This window comes from Argopecten irradians, unplaced genomic scaffold (assembly GCF_041381155.1).
Source record: "Argopecten irradians isolate NY unplaced genomic scaffold, Ai_NY scaffold_0376, whole genome shotgun sequence".
In the NCBI taxonomy this organism is placed as follows: Eukaryota; Metazoa; Mollusca; class Bivalvia; order Pectinida; family Pectinidae; genus Argopecten; species Argopecten irradians.
In genome coordinates, this window is record NW_027187843.1 from 28,740 (window position 1) to 46,150 (window position 17,411).

The 17,411-nt window shown below is 35.3% G+C and overlaps 1 protein-coding gene across 1 annotated transcript; it reads left to right on the forward strand.

Moving 5' to 3' along the window:
• Positions 1–1,747: 1,747 nt before the first annotated feature.
• Positions 1,748–10,148, forward strand: LOC138312573 (uncharacterized). Its single transcript, XM_069253387.1, has 3 exons — positions 1,748–2,978; positions 3,738–3,816; positions 4,346–10,148. The coding sequence occupies exons 1-3, from the start codon at positions 1,748–1,750 to the stop codon at positions 10,146–10,148; spliced, it is 7,113 nt and encodes a 2,370-aa protein (XP_069109488.1).
• Positions 10,149–17,411: the final 7,263 nt, after the last annotated feature.

A 17,411-nucleotide genomic window follows, 5' to 3' on the forward strand; every position in this document is an offset into this window, starting at 1 on the left:
ACATACTTTTCAATTTGGAATATTTAGAAAACTGTTTTCCGCCCATAGTCCGCCTTTCCATTTATATGAATTCTTGTTATTGCTATTTCTCAGAAATTATGGACAGGATATCTTAAATACTGTATGTAGTTTCCTCTTGGTAACAAGTTATATATACCGGTACACATATTGCATTTTGTGACAAATACAAAAATAAAATGGCCGACAAACAATTTTCTTGGATTTTGACAATATTGAAGTTTGTTATGGCTGTTTATCTGATTATTTTCAAATTTCACATGAAAGAATTTTCTATTTACAGAATGGGTCAATTAGGTCTCATGCCATCACTTCTTCACAAATTATCACCAAATCATAGATTACCGTGGTATTAATACATCTATGAAAAGTTTCAAGGATGTTTGGGCCTATGACTAAGTTTCTGGGATGTTGAGGTCACTTTTACTACTGGGTATTTAATTGATGCTTTCACAGCTTCATTTCTCTAAGGATTATTATCAAATTTTTGTTATACATATAGATAGTATTTTAAACTACATACGGTAGGTCAACTTGAAGTAATATGTCAAGGCCATGGTTTCTTGAAATTTTAATCAAAACATTGTCAGGTGTCTTGCAGCTTCACTATTTCAATGATTATCAATAAACTTTACATTTTATGAAGAGATGCAAAACATCTATATAGCCAGGATATGTTCCAGGTCTCGAGTTTAACTGTCTAGGTCACTGTTAAAACTTATAGAAAGAAAAAAAGAACACTGTCAGCATTCTCTAGGCTTCACTTCACATGGCCCATGGATTATGAATTTATCTGAGAGGTTTTTATGATTGAGTAAAGAAACATGCTGAATCTCGAAGACTTAGTTTGTCGCAACTTGTATAGATCAAACACCGAACTAGGAAAATATTTATAGTACATCCAACAGATATTCAAATTGCATATGCAGTTTTTTTCGAAGTTTAAAAAGTGGTATTTTATCTGGTCAGTATTAATTTATGATTATTCAGTATAAAGTCAAATAAGGACAGATAGTCAAAATCAAACAGTTAGAATGAAACCTATGTCAAATTTCATATATAAAAAATATTTTGAATATTCATTTTATATAATTAGTTGATCAGGTGACACAAGTTGAAGTTCCTTATTAAAGTCAAATTTAGTATCCTCACTATCCTGTAGTATAATGCAATAAAAAAGTAGATGAACATTATTTTTACCATCACAGTGATTGGTCTTTGACAAGCAATCACAAATAATGGTATATGCAGTATATATATATATACACGGTAAATAGAAATCTTAATGAAAGCATATTTATAACTACTGCTTATTAAGCAGGAATAACTAATTAAGCTCCAGATTATGTTCAATAAAACATGCCGATGCGAAGAATTATTTTCATCTTATTGCAAGAATTAGAGACGTACATTTTTAACCATTTCTTCAACTTTTACCATCCGCAAAATCTTACATTATCATATAAAGTAAATGCTTTGAAGATGCTCCACCGCCGTCAGAGCATAAATGATATTCATCATTTGATCAGTAATTGGTGTTTAATCGTGTATATATATGTCTAACACAAAAAATAATATAAAATAATTTATTTCGCCTTTGGTGCATGCGCAATCAGGACTTCATTCTGCTCCTGTTTTTGATAGTGAAAAAATACCATTTGTCGGCGGTAAAGCATCTTTAAACAATTTGGAATTATGTTTCAATTAAAATCTTGCTTGTATTTTGTAGATGCCTCGAAGAAAGAAGAAGTGTTTGGTGAAGAGAGAGATGTGGAGATCTCTCGAGAAGAGACTGACGGACCCAACTGAGGAAGTGGCCTCATTAAAAACACAGCCAATTGACATAGACTTGACTGAGGAAGTGGCCTCGTTAAAAACACAGCCAATTGACCTGACGAGTAACGTGACTGAGGAAGTGGCCTCGGTAAAAACACAGCCAAGTGACCAAGCTCGTAAGAGCGCTTATGAACTTGCCAAAGAATTTGCTTATGAACTTGCCAATGAATTTGCTTATGAACTTGCCAATGAACTTGCCAATGAATTTGCCAATGAACTTGCCAATGAAGCTCGCAAGAGCGCCAATGAACTTTACAATCAAACTCAAAATCAATTGCCAAATGAAGTTTGCATGACGAGATTGCCAAATGAAGTTTGCATTATGAGATTGCCAAATGAATTGCCAAAAGAATTGCCAAATAAAATGCCAGATGAAGCTTTGGTTAAAGGTAAGGATGACTTGCAGCAGAGCATACAACAAAGTAAACAAAAACATGCTGAAATTGGATTTGTGAATGAAATGCCCCTCCACAAAGTTGCCAAGAACTTGAATGCGTCTCAAAGTGATAGTTGTGAATCTAAATTAACTTCCAAGAATGCTGCCTCCAATAACACTACAGATGTTGTTCATGAATCTGGGAGAAAAACTAGTCAATTCAGCAATGACCATCAAAAGAAGAAGCCACTGTATAACATAATGCTGATAACTGACAAATTGGACAGGAAAAAGATTCCAGTGAAGAAACCAGTAAGGAAACATGTTAAAAAGCCTATTTACAATATAATGATTGCTACTGCGAAATTGAATAGGAAAGTGGTGCCATTAAAGAAACAAAAACACCTGAATGAAATTGTATCCAAACCAGACAAGCACAAAATATACAGACGCACATCAAAATTAAGGTTTTCATGTGATTTTCATTCTTCGAATGGAAGAAGGGTTAAAACAAGAAACATGAAAATAAAACCTGACGAAAGTGCAAAGTCTATTGCAAGTGATCCTCTTAAACGACTGACAAAAAAGAGAAAAACAAGAAAAAACTCTGGAAACGAAGAAAGCTGTAGGTTCAAAAGAAATTCAAAATTAACTAAAAAAGGTGCAAGGAAAGATGTTAATGGTGAAAATGATATGAACTCTAAGGAGGAAGTTTTCCCTGTTGAACTTGCCAATGGTGAATCTATGGGTACTTTTGCACCAAATCACAGAAATACACTTCAGCAAAAAACAAACAAAAGAAAGTCCAGACATAACATTGACGATAAGAATGTGAAAAAACAAAAGAATGAAAATTCTGAAGATGTCATTATTACTAAAGACATGTCAATTCAGATACAGAAGAGAATATCGCAACTATCCAACCAAACGCATTGCATATTTGCAAGTTATTCCCAGTCAGATAGTACATTTCCAAGTATATCAAGAGGTCGTCAATGTACTTGTAATTCACTAATGATGCTTCTTTATGCCAGACACTGCAAGTCATTCACTACTGATGTTCTTGATGAAGTCCTACACAAAGGAGACGAGCTCTATCACACTGTCATATCTGATCTTCGAGCGAGTGGAAACTTTAGGTCTTATTTGCTGCAATTTGAGGAACTCCCCTCCGACATTCATACTTCATGTTATAAATGCCATATAGAAAAACGGAACATGTTTGTTGGAATTGTCAATAACCATAACAATTCCAATTTGTTATCCCTGCATTCATCTGTATGTTCAATGTTTGAACAAGACAATATGGGATTGATAACAATAGGGTCAATTACATCAGCATTTTGGAAAACACATGATGGATACTTTCACTTTTTTGATTCGCACCCTCATGGTAATGATCTTTTAGATGCACAAGGAGGGAAAGCTATTCTTTGCACTTTTCCAAACATCACTGACCTTGTTGGATATATGAAAAAGTATTATGCAAGCTTGAATTTGTCTGCAGATGAACAGTTTGAAATACAGCCTCTGGTGATACATACCGATGCTGAGACGCAACAAAATGCCACACCTCTTTCACTCACGTTAGTGGAGAAAAGAAAACATTCTAACCGGTTTGAACTTCTCAATAAATATTTTGAAGATCAAAAGTATTTCAATCAAGCAAAAAAAGAGACCTCTGACTTAACTACAGGAAAAAATCTCAATAATACAGATAGGAGTACTATCCAGAAAAAGATGGAAACAGAAAATACAAAGATAAATAGAAGAAACTATTATAAGAAATACAAGCAAAACCAAAGATTAAATGAAAACTACAGAAATAGAGAAAGAAAGCAAGGCCACACAAGCAAGCAGAAAGCAAGAACAAATGACAAATATCGAGCATCTGAAAGAATGAAAGAACAGAAAAGAAAACAGAAAGCAAGAACAGATGATGAATACAGAGCTTCTGAAAGAACAAAAGAAAAGAAAAGTAAGCAGAGAGCAAGAACAGATGGTGAATACAGATCAAAAGAAAGGAAAAGTAAACAGAGAGCAAGAACAGATGATGAATGATCTGAAAGAACAAAGAAAGAAAAGTACAGAGCAGAACAGATGATGAAAGAACAGAAAGAAAAAGAAAAGTAAAGACGATACAGAAAAAAAAAGGAAAAGTAAACAGAGAGCAAGAACAGATGATGAATACAGAACATCTGAAAGAACAAAAGAAAAGAAAAGTAAACAGAGAGCAAGAACAGATGATGACTATCGAGCATGTGAAAGATTAAAAGAAGTTAGAGTTAAACAGAAAGTAAGATTAGATGATGAATACAGAGCATCTGAAAGAATAAAAGAAAAGGAAAGTAAACGGAGAGCAAGAACAGATGGTGAATACAGAACAAAAGAAAGGAAAAGTAAACAGAGAGCAAGAGCAGATGATGAATACAGAACATCTGAAAGAACAAAAGAAAAGAAAATCAAGCGAAAAGCAAGAGAAAATGTAGATTATAAACATAACGAAGCAAAAATGAAACAGAAAGTTAGAACTCATGAATTTTATCGTAATCAGGAAAGAGTAAGAGAACTTATTAGTAAAAGGAAGGCTCGTCTGTCTAAATATTACCAAGAAAAAGAACGAATTGTAAAACAGATTTCAAGAAAAAATTCAACAAACAATAAAGAAAGAAAGGCTGCCAAAAGAACAAAAAGGTTGCAGAGAAATGACCCTATATTCAAACTGAAAGAGTTGCACTGTAAACGAGGAATGTATTTGAATGATGTTGTCAAAAAATTTCACAAAACAATAGCAGAAGGTCCAGTGTATGTCTGTACAAGTTGTCACCAAACATGGTTTAAACACTCTGTAACAGAAGTAAATAGAAATGTTGACCATAGTTCTCTTTTTACTAGATGTACTACTAATTACATATCAAAGAATGATAAGGAATGGATTTGTAGAACGTGTTCTTCATCATTGAAAAGTGGGAAAATGCCAACATTATCACTTGCAAATCAAATGTCATTTCCTGATAAACCAGCAGAACTGAATTTGCATCAGCTTGAAGAAAGGTTAGTTGCATTGAGAATCCCTTTTATGCAAATGCGTGAACTTCCCCGAGGTGGTCAATTAAGTATTCATGGAAATGTTGTAAATGTCCCAGTTGATATACAACCAACCATTAAAGCATTGCCAAGACAGTTCGAACAAACTACCATTCCGGTGAGAATCAAAAGAAAACTGTCTTATAAAAAGTGTGAGTTTACTGAAAACGTTCGACCAATGCATGTTTTGGCTGCTTTACATTGGCTTTTTAACAATGGTGAACTTTATAAAGAATCTGGTGTTGAAATAGATGAAGAGTGGTTTTCAAAGGTGGATCAAAGTGCCAAAGAAATCATTAACACATTCATAGCATCTTCCTCAAATCAAAATGAAGATCAGTCTGATGATGAAGGTCAGGACTCCGACACATTCAGTGAAATAGCAGATGAAGACCGGGTGATAGGAAACGCTGATACATTGATAGATCCTGTATGTCCACAGAATGACTCGATATACACATTTGCTCCTGGTGAAGGACAGCGTCCTTTGAGTTTATACTCTGACAAAGATGCGGAAGAGTTATCATTTCCTTCCATATTTTGTGGCAAACGTCGCATACCGAATACCCAAAGAGAAATAAAGGTTAATTACAGTGATGTTGTAAAATGGGAACTCCGAAATATTGATAGACGAGCAGCTAATTCTGTACCAAATCTCTTCTTCAAAATGAAAAAGATACAGATGAAGCAGATATCAGACAAAGTTTATTTGGCACTGAGAAGATGCAAAAGTAAAGACAAAAATGTTACTGCTGCTGAAGCCCTTAATCAGACACGCATGGACAAGTTGGTAAACCTTGATGAAGGTTTCTACATATTCAGAACTCTTAGAAACTCCCCGCCCTACTTAGAAAAGAGAAAGAAAGATGTTTTTGCAATGATTCGCCAACTTGGACTACCAACATGGTTTGGATCACTGTCTGCAGGTGATACAAGGTGGCATGACCTCTTGAGAATTCTAGGGGAGTTAAATGATAACATATCATATACAAACCAGCAGATAAATAATATGACATGGATCAACAAAACTACTCTGGTACAAAAAGATCCAATTACCTGCACTAGATATTTTGACCACCGTGTTCAACAATTTATCAATACCGTTTTGAAATCAGACCATGCTCCTCTTGGAACATTGACAGACTACTTTTATCGTGTTGAATTTCAACATAGAGGTTCACCTCACATACACATGCTTATGTGGATAAAGGATGCTCCAAAATACAAGGAAGATTCAAATGACAAGATAGCTGAATATGTTGAACATTATACATCATGTCAGTCAAATGTTCCTGATAACTTGAAATCACTTGTAGACATACAGACCCATAAACACTCAAAAACTTGTAGAAAAAAGGGAAAAGCTGTTTGCAGATTTGGGTTTCCACTACCCCCAATGTCAAGGACAATGATTTTAGAACCTTTAGATGAAGACAATGAAATGTTGAAAAAGAAATATTCTGAAATTCAAGAGAAAATCACAAAATTAGCTGAAACAGAAAATTTAACATTTGAAGATTTCCTTACTGATGTAGCTGGTATAACAGAGGAAGAATACATTTTGTGCATAAGGTCGTCCCTTAAATCTCCAAAAGTGTTTTTGAAAAGACAACCCTGTGAAGTACGAATTAATCCTTACATGACTTCTTTGTTAGAGGCATGGAATGCAAATCATGATCTTCAATTTGTTCTTGACCCATATGCATGTGCGGTATATATCGTAGCTTACATTAGTAAATCTCAAAGGGGAATGAGCTTACTTCTTGATGAAGCATGTAAAGAGGCACGAAGAGGCAATATGGATATAAAGAGACAAGTTCGTCATATTGGAAACAAATTCCTTAACAGTGTAGAAGTCAGTTCACAAGAAGCAGCTTACCTAACTTTGCAACTTCCTCTGACAAAGTCATCAAGAGATGTAGTGTTTATCAACACATCCGAGCCTCATAACCGAACGTTTCTTCTTAAGCAAAAAGATGTGTTGGAAAAACTTCCTCAAGATTCTACTGACATAGAAAGTGATAACATTGTGAAAAGATATGCAAAGCGTCCAAAGCAATTACAAAAAATGTGTCTTGCTGATTATGTTGCTGAACTGGATATAAGTTATCCAAAGAAAATGTCATCACCGGAAGAAATCAATGATGATGATCTAAGTAAATCTGATTCTGAAGATGAAGATGATCCAGACAATGTAGATAACTGGACTGAAATAACGTTACCAAACGGTACCAGTATCCGCCGAAGAAAACATCGTAAAGTTATTCGCTATGTTAGGTACAGTGTAAAAACTGATAGTGAAAATCATTACAGAGAGAAACTCTTGTTATTCTTTCCATGGCGAAATGAAACAACCGATTTGTTGGGGCAATTTCAAACATATGAGGATCATTATCTGTATGTAAAACATGTTGTAGATAACAAGTGTGCTGAATATGAACATCATACAGATGAAATTGATAGTGCCTTACAAAGAGCACATGATGATCTCAATGATGAGTTTGATCAGATAGCTCCATTAACTCAGCATACCGAGCAGGAAGATGAACGTGAAGGTTCACATGAAAGTAAACAATTTATATACTATAAGCCAGAAACTGCTGCTCATCAAGAATATGATATAGGTGTTGACCTGGGTATATCACAAACAGCTGCACATGTAGAACATTCACCAACTCTCTTACCAAATGAGGAATATCTTCAACTTGTGAGACAGCTTAACTTGAAGCAAAAAGAATTTTTCTTACATGTTCTACACTGGGTTAAAACAAGAGATGAACCTTTATATGCTTTCCTAACGGGTGGTGCTGGAGTAGGAAAATCTGTTGTTATCAAGGCATTATATCAGGCATTAAAAAGGTGTCTTTGTTCAGCAGAAGGTGAAAACCCTGACAACTGTAAAGTTCTTCTATGTGCTCCTACAGGAAAAGCTGCTCACAATATCAATGGCACTACCATACATGCTGCCTTCAAAATCCTACCAAATCGTGGTTACCAAAACTACCATGTAGATTCTGACACACTAAACACCCTCAGAGTCAAATACAGAGATCTGTCTGTTGTTATTATTGATGAAGTGTCTATGGTGGGAAATAAGATGCTGTCACTTATAAATGAGTGTCTTCAAAAAATCAAAGGAAATCAGAGTCAGTTATTTGGCGGAGTCAGTGTAGTGCTGATAGGTGATTTATATCAATTAAAACCTGTTATGGACAAATGGATTTTTGCAGACTTGGAAGAGCACATGGGTCCTCTTGCAACCAACCTTTGGACATCTTTGTTTACAATGCATGAATTAAGTGAGATCATGCGTCAGAAAGATGACAAAGATTTTGCTGAACTCCTTAATAGATTGCGTTCGCTGGAAAATAGCACACTTTCAAATGAAGATCTCGCAACTCTGAAAACAAGAATTATTAATTCTAGTGATGCACATTATCCAAGAGATGCACCACATCTATTCACAACAAACAAACAAGTTGATGATTTCAACAAAGAAGTATTCGACCTTGCTTCCAGTACAAAAGTGACTGTACCATCTCTTGATACTGTTGTTGGTGATATCCCAGCAAATGTCAAAGACCGGCTAATACAAGCACTCCAAAATGTCAGTACAACCAATACTGCTGGACTTATGAATACTGTCCCAATAGCTGTTGGAATGCCATATGAAATTACGGCTAATCTTAACATTCAAGATGGACTAGTAAATGGTGCATGTTGTCATGTACGGAAAATTGAATACAAACAGGAGAACACTCTCCGTCCAAGTATTATATGGGTACAGTTTGAAGATGACTCCACAGGGATAGAAACAAGAAGGACATATAACCATTTACGCTCATCAAATATTGATAACACATGGACTCCCATATTTGATACTCAACGTAATTTCATGTATAATCGTAAATCTTTCATCCGGATCCAATTTCCTATTAGACCAGCAGCTGCAAAAACTATACACAAATCCCAAGGATGTACTTTGAAAAAGGTTGTGGTAGATATGACTTCTGCAAGAAAACAGCCCCATATGCACTATGTAGCCTTAAGTCGAGTTAGAAATTTGTCAGATTTGTTTTTACTGAATTTGAATGAAGAAAAGATATCCGTAGATTATTCAGTAACTGAGGAAATGCAGAGGCTACGTTCAGAGGCAACATTGAATTTGTGTTACATTCCACCCTACACACTTTCACCCCAAAAATTGAAAGTTGCCTTTCTGAATGTGAGATCACTTATGTTACATCACAAAGATATCAAAGGTGATTACAATATCATAGGTGCTGATGTTTTAGCTTTCGCAGAAACCAAACTTAAACCAAACATATCTGACGAGAGCTTGATGCTTGATGGGTTTCATATTAAAAGGAATGACCAACAGCTTACTCATGGTTGTGCACATCATGGCTCAGCAATGTATTTTGGAAACAATCTTGATGTGTCAGATATTTACACCTTTAGTTCATTTGATTTTGAATGTATGGTGACAAATGTAAAAAAATGTGACACTTTGGTACAGATTGCAGTTGTGTATAAATCACCAAGGTGTAGTTATTCACAGCTGAAAAAAGAGATTGAGACACACATTGCATCACAAATAAAAGCTCATGACAATTTTCTAATTGTTGGTGATTTTAATGTTGATATAAAATTAGATGACACATTTCTAAAATGGATGAAAAATAAGTTTGAGTGCAAACAAATAGTGTCTTCTGTGACAACAGATTATGGCTCTACACTTGATCTTATCTTCACCAACATGGAAAATTATACTACAAGTGTTGTTGAATGTTGCTGGACAGACCATAAACTAGTTTATGGCGCTGTATGAGTTCTGATGATAGTGTACCGGAGCATAATTAGGGAATAAATGGAGGTAATGCTTGACAAATCCGGGCCTCCAGGTGGTGGGTGGGGGAAAAAGGGGGTGGGGTGAAGGGGGGGGGGGGGGGTTATTCTGCAATAAGCCCTGAGTGACAAGTCTTTTTTATACAGTACAAAGGTGTACTATTTTGACTGTACTCTATACTCTTTGGAAATATTATAGTCTTCTATTTCTAATCAACCATGGGCTTATTGCAGAATAAATATGGTTGACATGTCATGGAATGCTGTGTAAGATTTTATCCAGGTCTCATCGGACATCAAATGAACCATTTGCAGGATGTTGATGCTACGCCTGAAGCACACTGGAATTTCATCAATAGCAAAATTGTCCATTTGCTCAAAATGTTTTTTGTTTAGCCCTAATATGAATCCCACCTCTCAACAGCACCAATGTGTGATCCATCAACTGTATTGGTCACTCAAAGCCATTAATAACTGTGCTGGACACTCTGAGCACTCAACAGTAACAAAGTGTGATCCAACAACTGTATCGGACACTCAAAGCCATTAATTATACTGGACACTCTGAGCACTCAACAGTAACAAAGTGTGATCCAACAACTGTATCGGACACTCAAAGCCATTAATTATACTGGACACTCTGAGCACTCAACAGTAACAAAGTGTGATCCAACAACTGTATCGGTCACTCAAAGCCATTAATTGTGCTGGACACTCTGAGCACTCAACAGTAAAAAAAATGTGATCCAACAACTGTATCAGACACTCAAAGCCATTTATTATACTGGACACGCTGAGCACTCAACATAACAAAATGTGATCCAACAACTGTATCGGACACTCAAAGCCATTTAATTATACTGGACACTCTGAGCACTCAACATTAACAAAGTGTGATCCAACAACTGTATCGGACACTCAAAGCCATTAATTATACTGGACACTCTGAGCACTCAACATTAACAAAGTGTGATCCAAAAACTGTATCGGACACTCAAAGCCATTAATTATGCTGGACACTCTGAGCACTCAACAGTAACAAAGTGTGATCCAACAACTGTATCGGACACTCAAAGCCATTAATTATACTGGACACTCTGAGCACTCAACAGTAACAAAGTGTGATCCAACAACTGTATCGGACACTCAAAGCCATTAATTATACTGGACACTCTGAGCACTCAACAGTAACAAAGTGTGATCCAACAACTGTATCGGTCACTCAAAGCCATTAATTGTGCTGGACACTCTGAGCACTCAACAGTAACAAAGTGTGATCCAACAACTGTATCGGACACTCAAAGCCATTAATTATACTGGACACTCTGAGCACTCAACAGTAACAAAGTGTGATCCAACAACTGTATCGGACACTCAAAGCCATTAATTATACTGGACACTCTGAGCACTCAACAGTAACAAAGTGTGATCCAACGACTGTATCGGTCACTCAAAGCCATTAATTATACTGGACACTCTGAGCACTCAACAGTAACAAAGTGTGATCCAACAACTGTATCGGTCACTCAAAGCCATTAATTGTGCTGGACACTCTGAGCACTCAACAATAACAAAGTCTGTATCAAAAACCTGACCTGCTGGTATCAACTGTGGTTACTGATAATATCTTACACAGCATCCTCATGTCTTAAAAATGTTTATCATGTAATACACTGACTGATAGAAATTTTTGAAAAATACTGTTTTTTGTGTAGTCCAATATTTATTTCTGTTTAAGTTTAAGTTATTTTTGTGTTACCAAATTTTAAGACCAAAAAAATGACTTTATGACAAATTTGTCCTAAGGATTCACACAAACACATTATTTTTGCTCTATCAAATATAAATAGAGTACATGTATATATTATCTTACCTAAATCATATTTTAGCCCAAAATGATCCAAGTATAATTACATCAGTACATTTACAATATTACAGCATATCTACTGAAATGTGTCAAAAAATCGTTTTTTAATACTATAATGATGAATTAATCCATTTATATCCATACTTTCTGTTCCTTGATTCAGATACACATTTGATTTACATTTTTGCAATTTATCATCTGAGGCAATATATTGACCTGTAATTACTCTTATCATAATAATCTTATAAAAGCTTTTACAGATAAATCCTATGCATTCTTGGATTTTTACAATTGTAATTTTTGCATTTATAATGCCAAAATACATAGTTAAAACAGAAAATAATATGGTGATAGGAAGTGGTTATTGCTTGTCATTTAAATGCTGTGTTTATGTAACTTTTGTCATTATTGTTATGTGTTCCTGATACCTTGAGGATGACAACATTAATAATATATTTCTTCTGTTAAACAAAGTCTGTGGTTGTGTACTTAAAGATAATTCATACTAATGTATATGTCTCATCACTATGTTTGATATTCTAAGAAATTGGGGCTTGTCTTCTAAAGATTCCAATTGATTACTTGTGTATCTTCTCTTTAATTCTTTGATTGATTTTGAAATGCACATTATAAACAAATATAACTGAAAAAGTAAATGTGGCATTATTTATATAAATTTAATTGTATCTATATTTTAGTGGCTGTTGGAATTGTTTACTTCAAGCAATTTGTATCCTACAGACATATATGTTTGTAAAAATCTATCTGGAATACAACCGTTGATATTACTTTTTTGACCCAATTAGTGGCAGTATATGAACAAACTATAATAGCAGATTGACTTAAAGAAAGTTTAAGATTAAGAAACTTGGTTATAAGATTCTAATGGTATTAAAAGTGGTAAGTATTAAAGAAAATGAAGTCCCTGGCACGGTATGAAAATACTTGTAAACTTCATTTCTTCAAATAAATCAAACTTGCCAAGTTCCTTTTTATCACTGAACCTTATACCTACATGAAATCTAGCTAAAAAGGCTATGTGTCAATCACTGCTATTTATACATCTTTCTATGTAATTCATGTATCTGCTTGTATGTTGTTTTCAGCCATAAATATAAAATATTCCCTTTAAGAATATATGTCTTTCGTTGGATAACAAAAATTAACCTGCCAAGAATTCCTATGTTTTAATGCTAACATTTTTTTCTGACAAATTGCGACGAAATCAGTTATATTTGTTATATACGCTAAATGATGCCTAATCGATGCAGATAATTTGCTAGTTGTATTACTAATTTATATTATATCTTGTTTTGAACTTTATAAAATAAATATTATTTCTGACATGAAATGCTTTGCAAATGTTTTTTATGATTTCATTATTTTATTGTAGTTGACATATTATCCATATACAATATATATATATACATACATTTATAAATGGCTAAGTAAAGTATGCATACCAGACACAAGGGTTTAAAACAAATTTCAGCTTACAGGTCATATATATCTACTGTAATATTAGGGTTTTATGTTTACTATTTCAACCATCCATATACATGTCATATGTTCTTTCCTAAAAGCGTGATATTCCTTTCAAAATCTGTACATGTATAATGATGGCCAGTTTGGATTTGTTAAGTTAAGTCCCTGTAATACCAAGTTTTGTTATTAACATTATTTGTGTAATGGTATGCTTATTTAAACAATTTGCCATTTATTTACCTATAGTGAGGATTATACAATCAAACCTCACAAATGAATTTCAAACATTTTTTATTGATAAAAAAACCCAACATTTTGACAACAGGATCACACATCAAGCATGTGTCTATGAGTTTTCTGAGAATTTAACTTGAATACAAAGTGAACAGTTAAGTTGGGCCAACACAATACTTTTTAGTAAATTTCAGTTTTAATTCAACAGCATTATAAATATTCTAATTGAATGCCTGAATTTTCTATGCACTAAAGTACTGATGTATGCTGAGGCAATTCAATAAGACCTCGGAAACCAAGTTAACACAATTCAGAACCTGCTTTTATTCATCCAGTAGTGTTGCCCACAAGAAAACTATATTTACCAGTACATCAGTGCTGAAATTACCAGGTGAGCGATACAGGCCCTCTGGGCCTCTTGTTCAGATTTTATATGGATATTTTTAATTTATATACGATAGGGGTTCTAGGTATGACCTATTGTCATCATGCTAACCGGCTCTTCGTCGTGCGCCGGTCAATAAGAAGCTTGATTGTCATTGTGAATAAACGACTTTCTTCTCAATAACCCGGAAGGCCCGGGTACTCATATGTTCGGCCTGTTAGTGTTGCTGGGGGATGTGGGCTACCCAAGTTTGTTTCTAAATTAAATGACCTTGACTTTCATTTCAAGGTCCACAGGGGTCTAATTAGGCTTAAAATCCTTTAAAACTAACTTCTTGTGAATAACAATAAGGAGGCCTACGAGAACCTGATGGATGAAACGGGATACCAAGTTTGTTGATTAATATCATGACCTTGACGCGCTTCATTCAAGGCTCAACAGGGGTCAAATATGAGTTTAAACCATGGTTAAACAAAGCATCTCGTGATGATAATGGAAGAGGGTGTTGAGAGACCTGGTTATTGGGCCCTGTGGCATGCTGCTCGGATGAAGGGTATACCAAGTTTGTTCCAATGAATGTGACTTGATCTTCATTCAAGGGTCACGGGCGGTCAAAATAGGGCTAAGAAATACTTTTGAAATGGATTTCTTCTCAAGAACTAGTAAGCACGAAGGTTAGCGTGTTTATTGGGCATTTGTAGCATGCTTGGATGGAGGGCTATCAAGTTTATTCAAATTAATGATACCTTGACTCTTCATTCAAGGTACACAGGGAGTTAGATAGGTTATAAATCTTAAGTGATGAGCCGCTTCTTCTCTAATGGATAACTTAAATGGACCATGGTATTTACTCACATATTGGGCCTACAGTCATGCATTGGGTGGGATGAGGGGATAACCAATGTTGTTCTGAATGGATGGTCCATTGACGCGTGTAATATAAGGTCACATGGGGATTCAAATTGGCTATAATATGTCCTTTTTAAACAATCTTGCTTGCGAATAAAACTAAAAGGCCTTGATGACCTGATATTGGGCCTTTGTCATGCTTTGGATGAAGGGATATTCACAGTTTGTTTAAAATTTAATGACCGTTGGATTATTCATTCAAGGTCAGCAGGGGTTTAGATAGGCTGATAATCATTAGTGTATGACATTCGCTTCTCAAGATATCTACAATGGCTCCAGCATACTCAATTATTGGGCCTGTAGCATGCCTTGGATTGATGGGGACTACACTCAAAGTTTGTTAAGATTGAATTGACCTTTGATCTTCATTTCGCCAAGGTCTCGGGAGTCAGAAATAGGCTAAAATCTTTTAAATGACTTCTTGTCTCAAGTATACTAGATCAGAAGGACCTAGGGGTACTGATGTTTGGGCATGTAGCGCATGCATTGGATGGAGGGCTATCAAGTTTATTTCAAATGAACAATGACCTTGATCTTCATTCAAGGTCACAGGGGTTCGATAGGCTAAAATCTTAAATGACTTCTTCTCAAGAACTAAATGGCCCAGGATACCTCTCATTGTGGGCCTACAGCATGCTTGGATGAAGGGCTACCAAAGTTTGTTCGAATGAAGGACCTTGATCGCCTTCATATAAGGTCACTGGGGTCAAATAGGCTAAAATCCCTTTAAAAACATCTTCTTGCGAATACTACTAAAAGGCCTAGAGTACTGGTGGTGACGGGGCTATTGGGCCTTTGACATGCTTGGATGAAAGGGCTTTCAAGTTTGTTCTCAAATGGAATGGACCTTGATCTTCATTGAAGGTTCTTGGGGAGGGTCAGGAAAGGATACAAATCTTTTAAACAACTTCGTTGTTTCAAGACTCAGAATATGCACATGGAACTGATTATTGGGTCATGTAGCCATTCCTGGGGTGTGAGGGGCATACCAAGTTTGTGTCAAAGGATGATGACTTTTGAAGTCTGAATTCAAGGTTCCACGTGGGTCAAATAGGCTAACAAATCTTTAGTAAAGGAATTCTTTCCCAAGAGAGTATCTAGAAGGCCAAGGGTTATGATATTGTGGCTTGTAGCAATGATTGGGTGTGAGGGGCTATTCAAAGTTTATTCTCAAGAAATCGAATGACTTGATGTCTTTCCTTTAAAGCGTCATGGGCCGGCATATTAGTGATCTTAAAAATTTGTAAAATGAAGCTTCTTCTCAAGAAGCCAGAATGGCCCCAGGGTACTGATATTGGTGGCATGTTAGCATGCTGTGGATGTGTAGGGGCTACCTTGTTTCTGTTCAAATGAAATTACCTTGACCTTCAATCAAGGTCACAGAGGGTACGAAAATAGGTTCTAAAAATCTTTATAACGCACTTATGTTGTATTTGTACTCTATAGTCAGATGAAACGTTAAGGCACCCATTGTGCCTTCTTGTTTGTATCTTGAAGTGAAATTAGATAGACTTCAAACTTTTCAATGGGGGGTTTATGGTGTGTGTCACAAGTAAGTAAACATTTAGTAACATGAAGAAAATACTAAAATCGTCTGACTCCTATTTTTGATATTGAAAATATTACCATTTGTTCAAGCGCGGTGGCGCAATCTCTTTAAATGTAGAAAAAGGGGGGTCTGAATCGTAGACCTATCATGTAGTAACGGTAAATGTTTATAACAGTTTATGGGTTACAAAGGTGTACCGGGTAATTTATAGTAACAAGCATATCCTGTAGGTCAAATGTTAGCATATGTGAGAACTACAATAAGATCGGTAACTTATGTTCTTTCGTCTCTTCACTACTTTCTGAGTTAGGATTGATAGGTTAATGATCACACCTCACATGGGTGGAAATTCAAAATGTCACGAGGGCTAGGTATATGGTCTTCATTTCAGGTTTAATTCTCACGAAATTACTTAAAAGTGATATTATGTACACATGGTTATACCCATTGAAATCTTACAATCGACCTTCTTACGTATCAGAAATGCCTTACAATGACTTACATCAACATCTATGAGAGTTTGAAAGGTGGACCTCTAAGATATATAACTGTTTGTCCCGTTATACTTCACATTTTTTTCACTTCCCCGCATTTTGAATTCATGCCAATGTACAATGATACATTTATATTTGTACATGTTGTCGATCGGTATATGTTCCATAACTATACTTAAACTTTCTCTCCACAAAAACCTTTGCAAAAAACTCTGTTTCATTTATTAAAGTGTAATCTCAAAAATTGAATCGTTCCTTCTACATAATTGTATTAATTGACGTATGAAAATGAGAAACTTAAGTATACACAATTTATATGTATA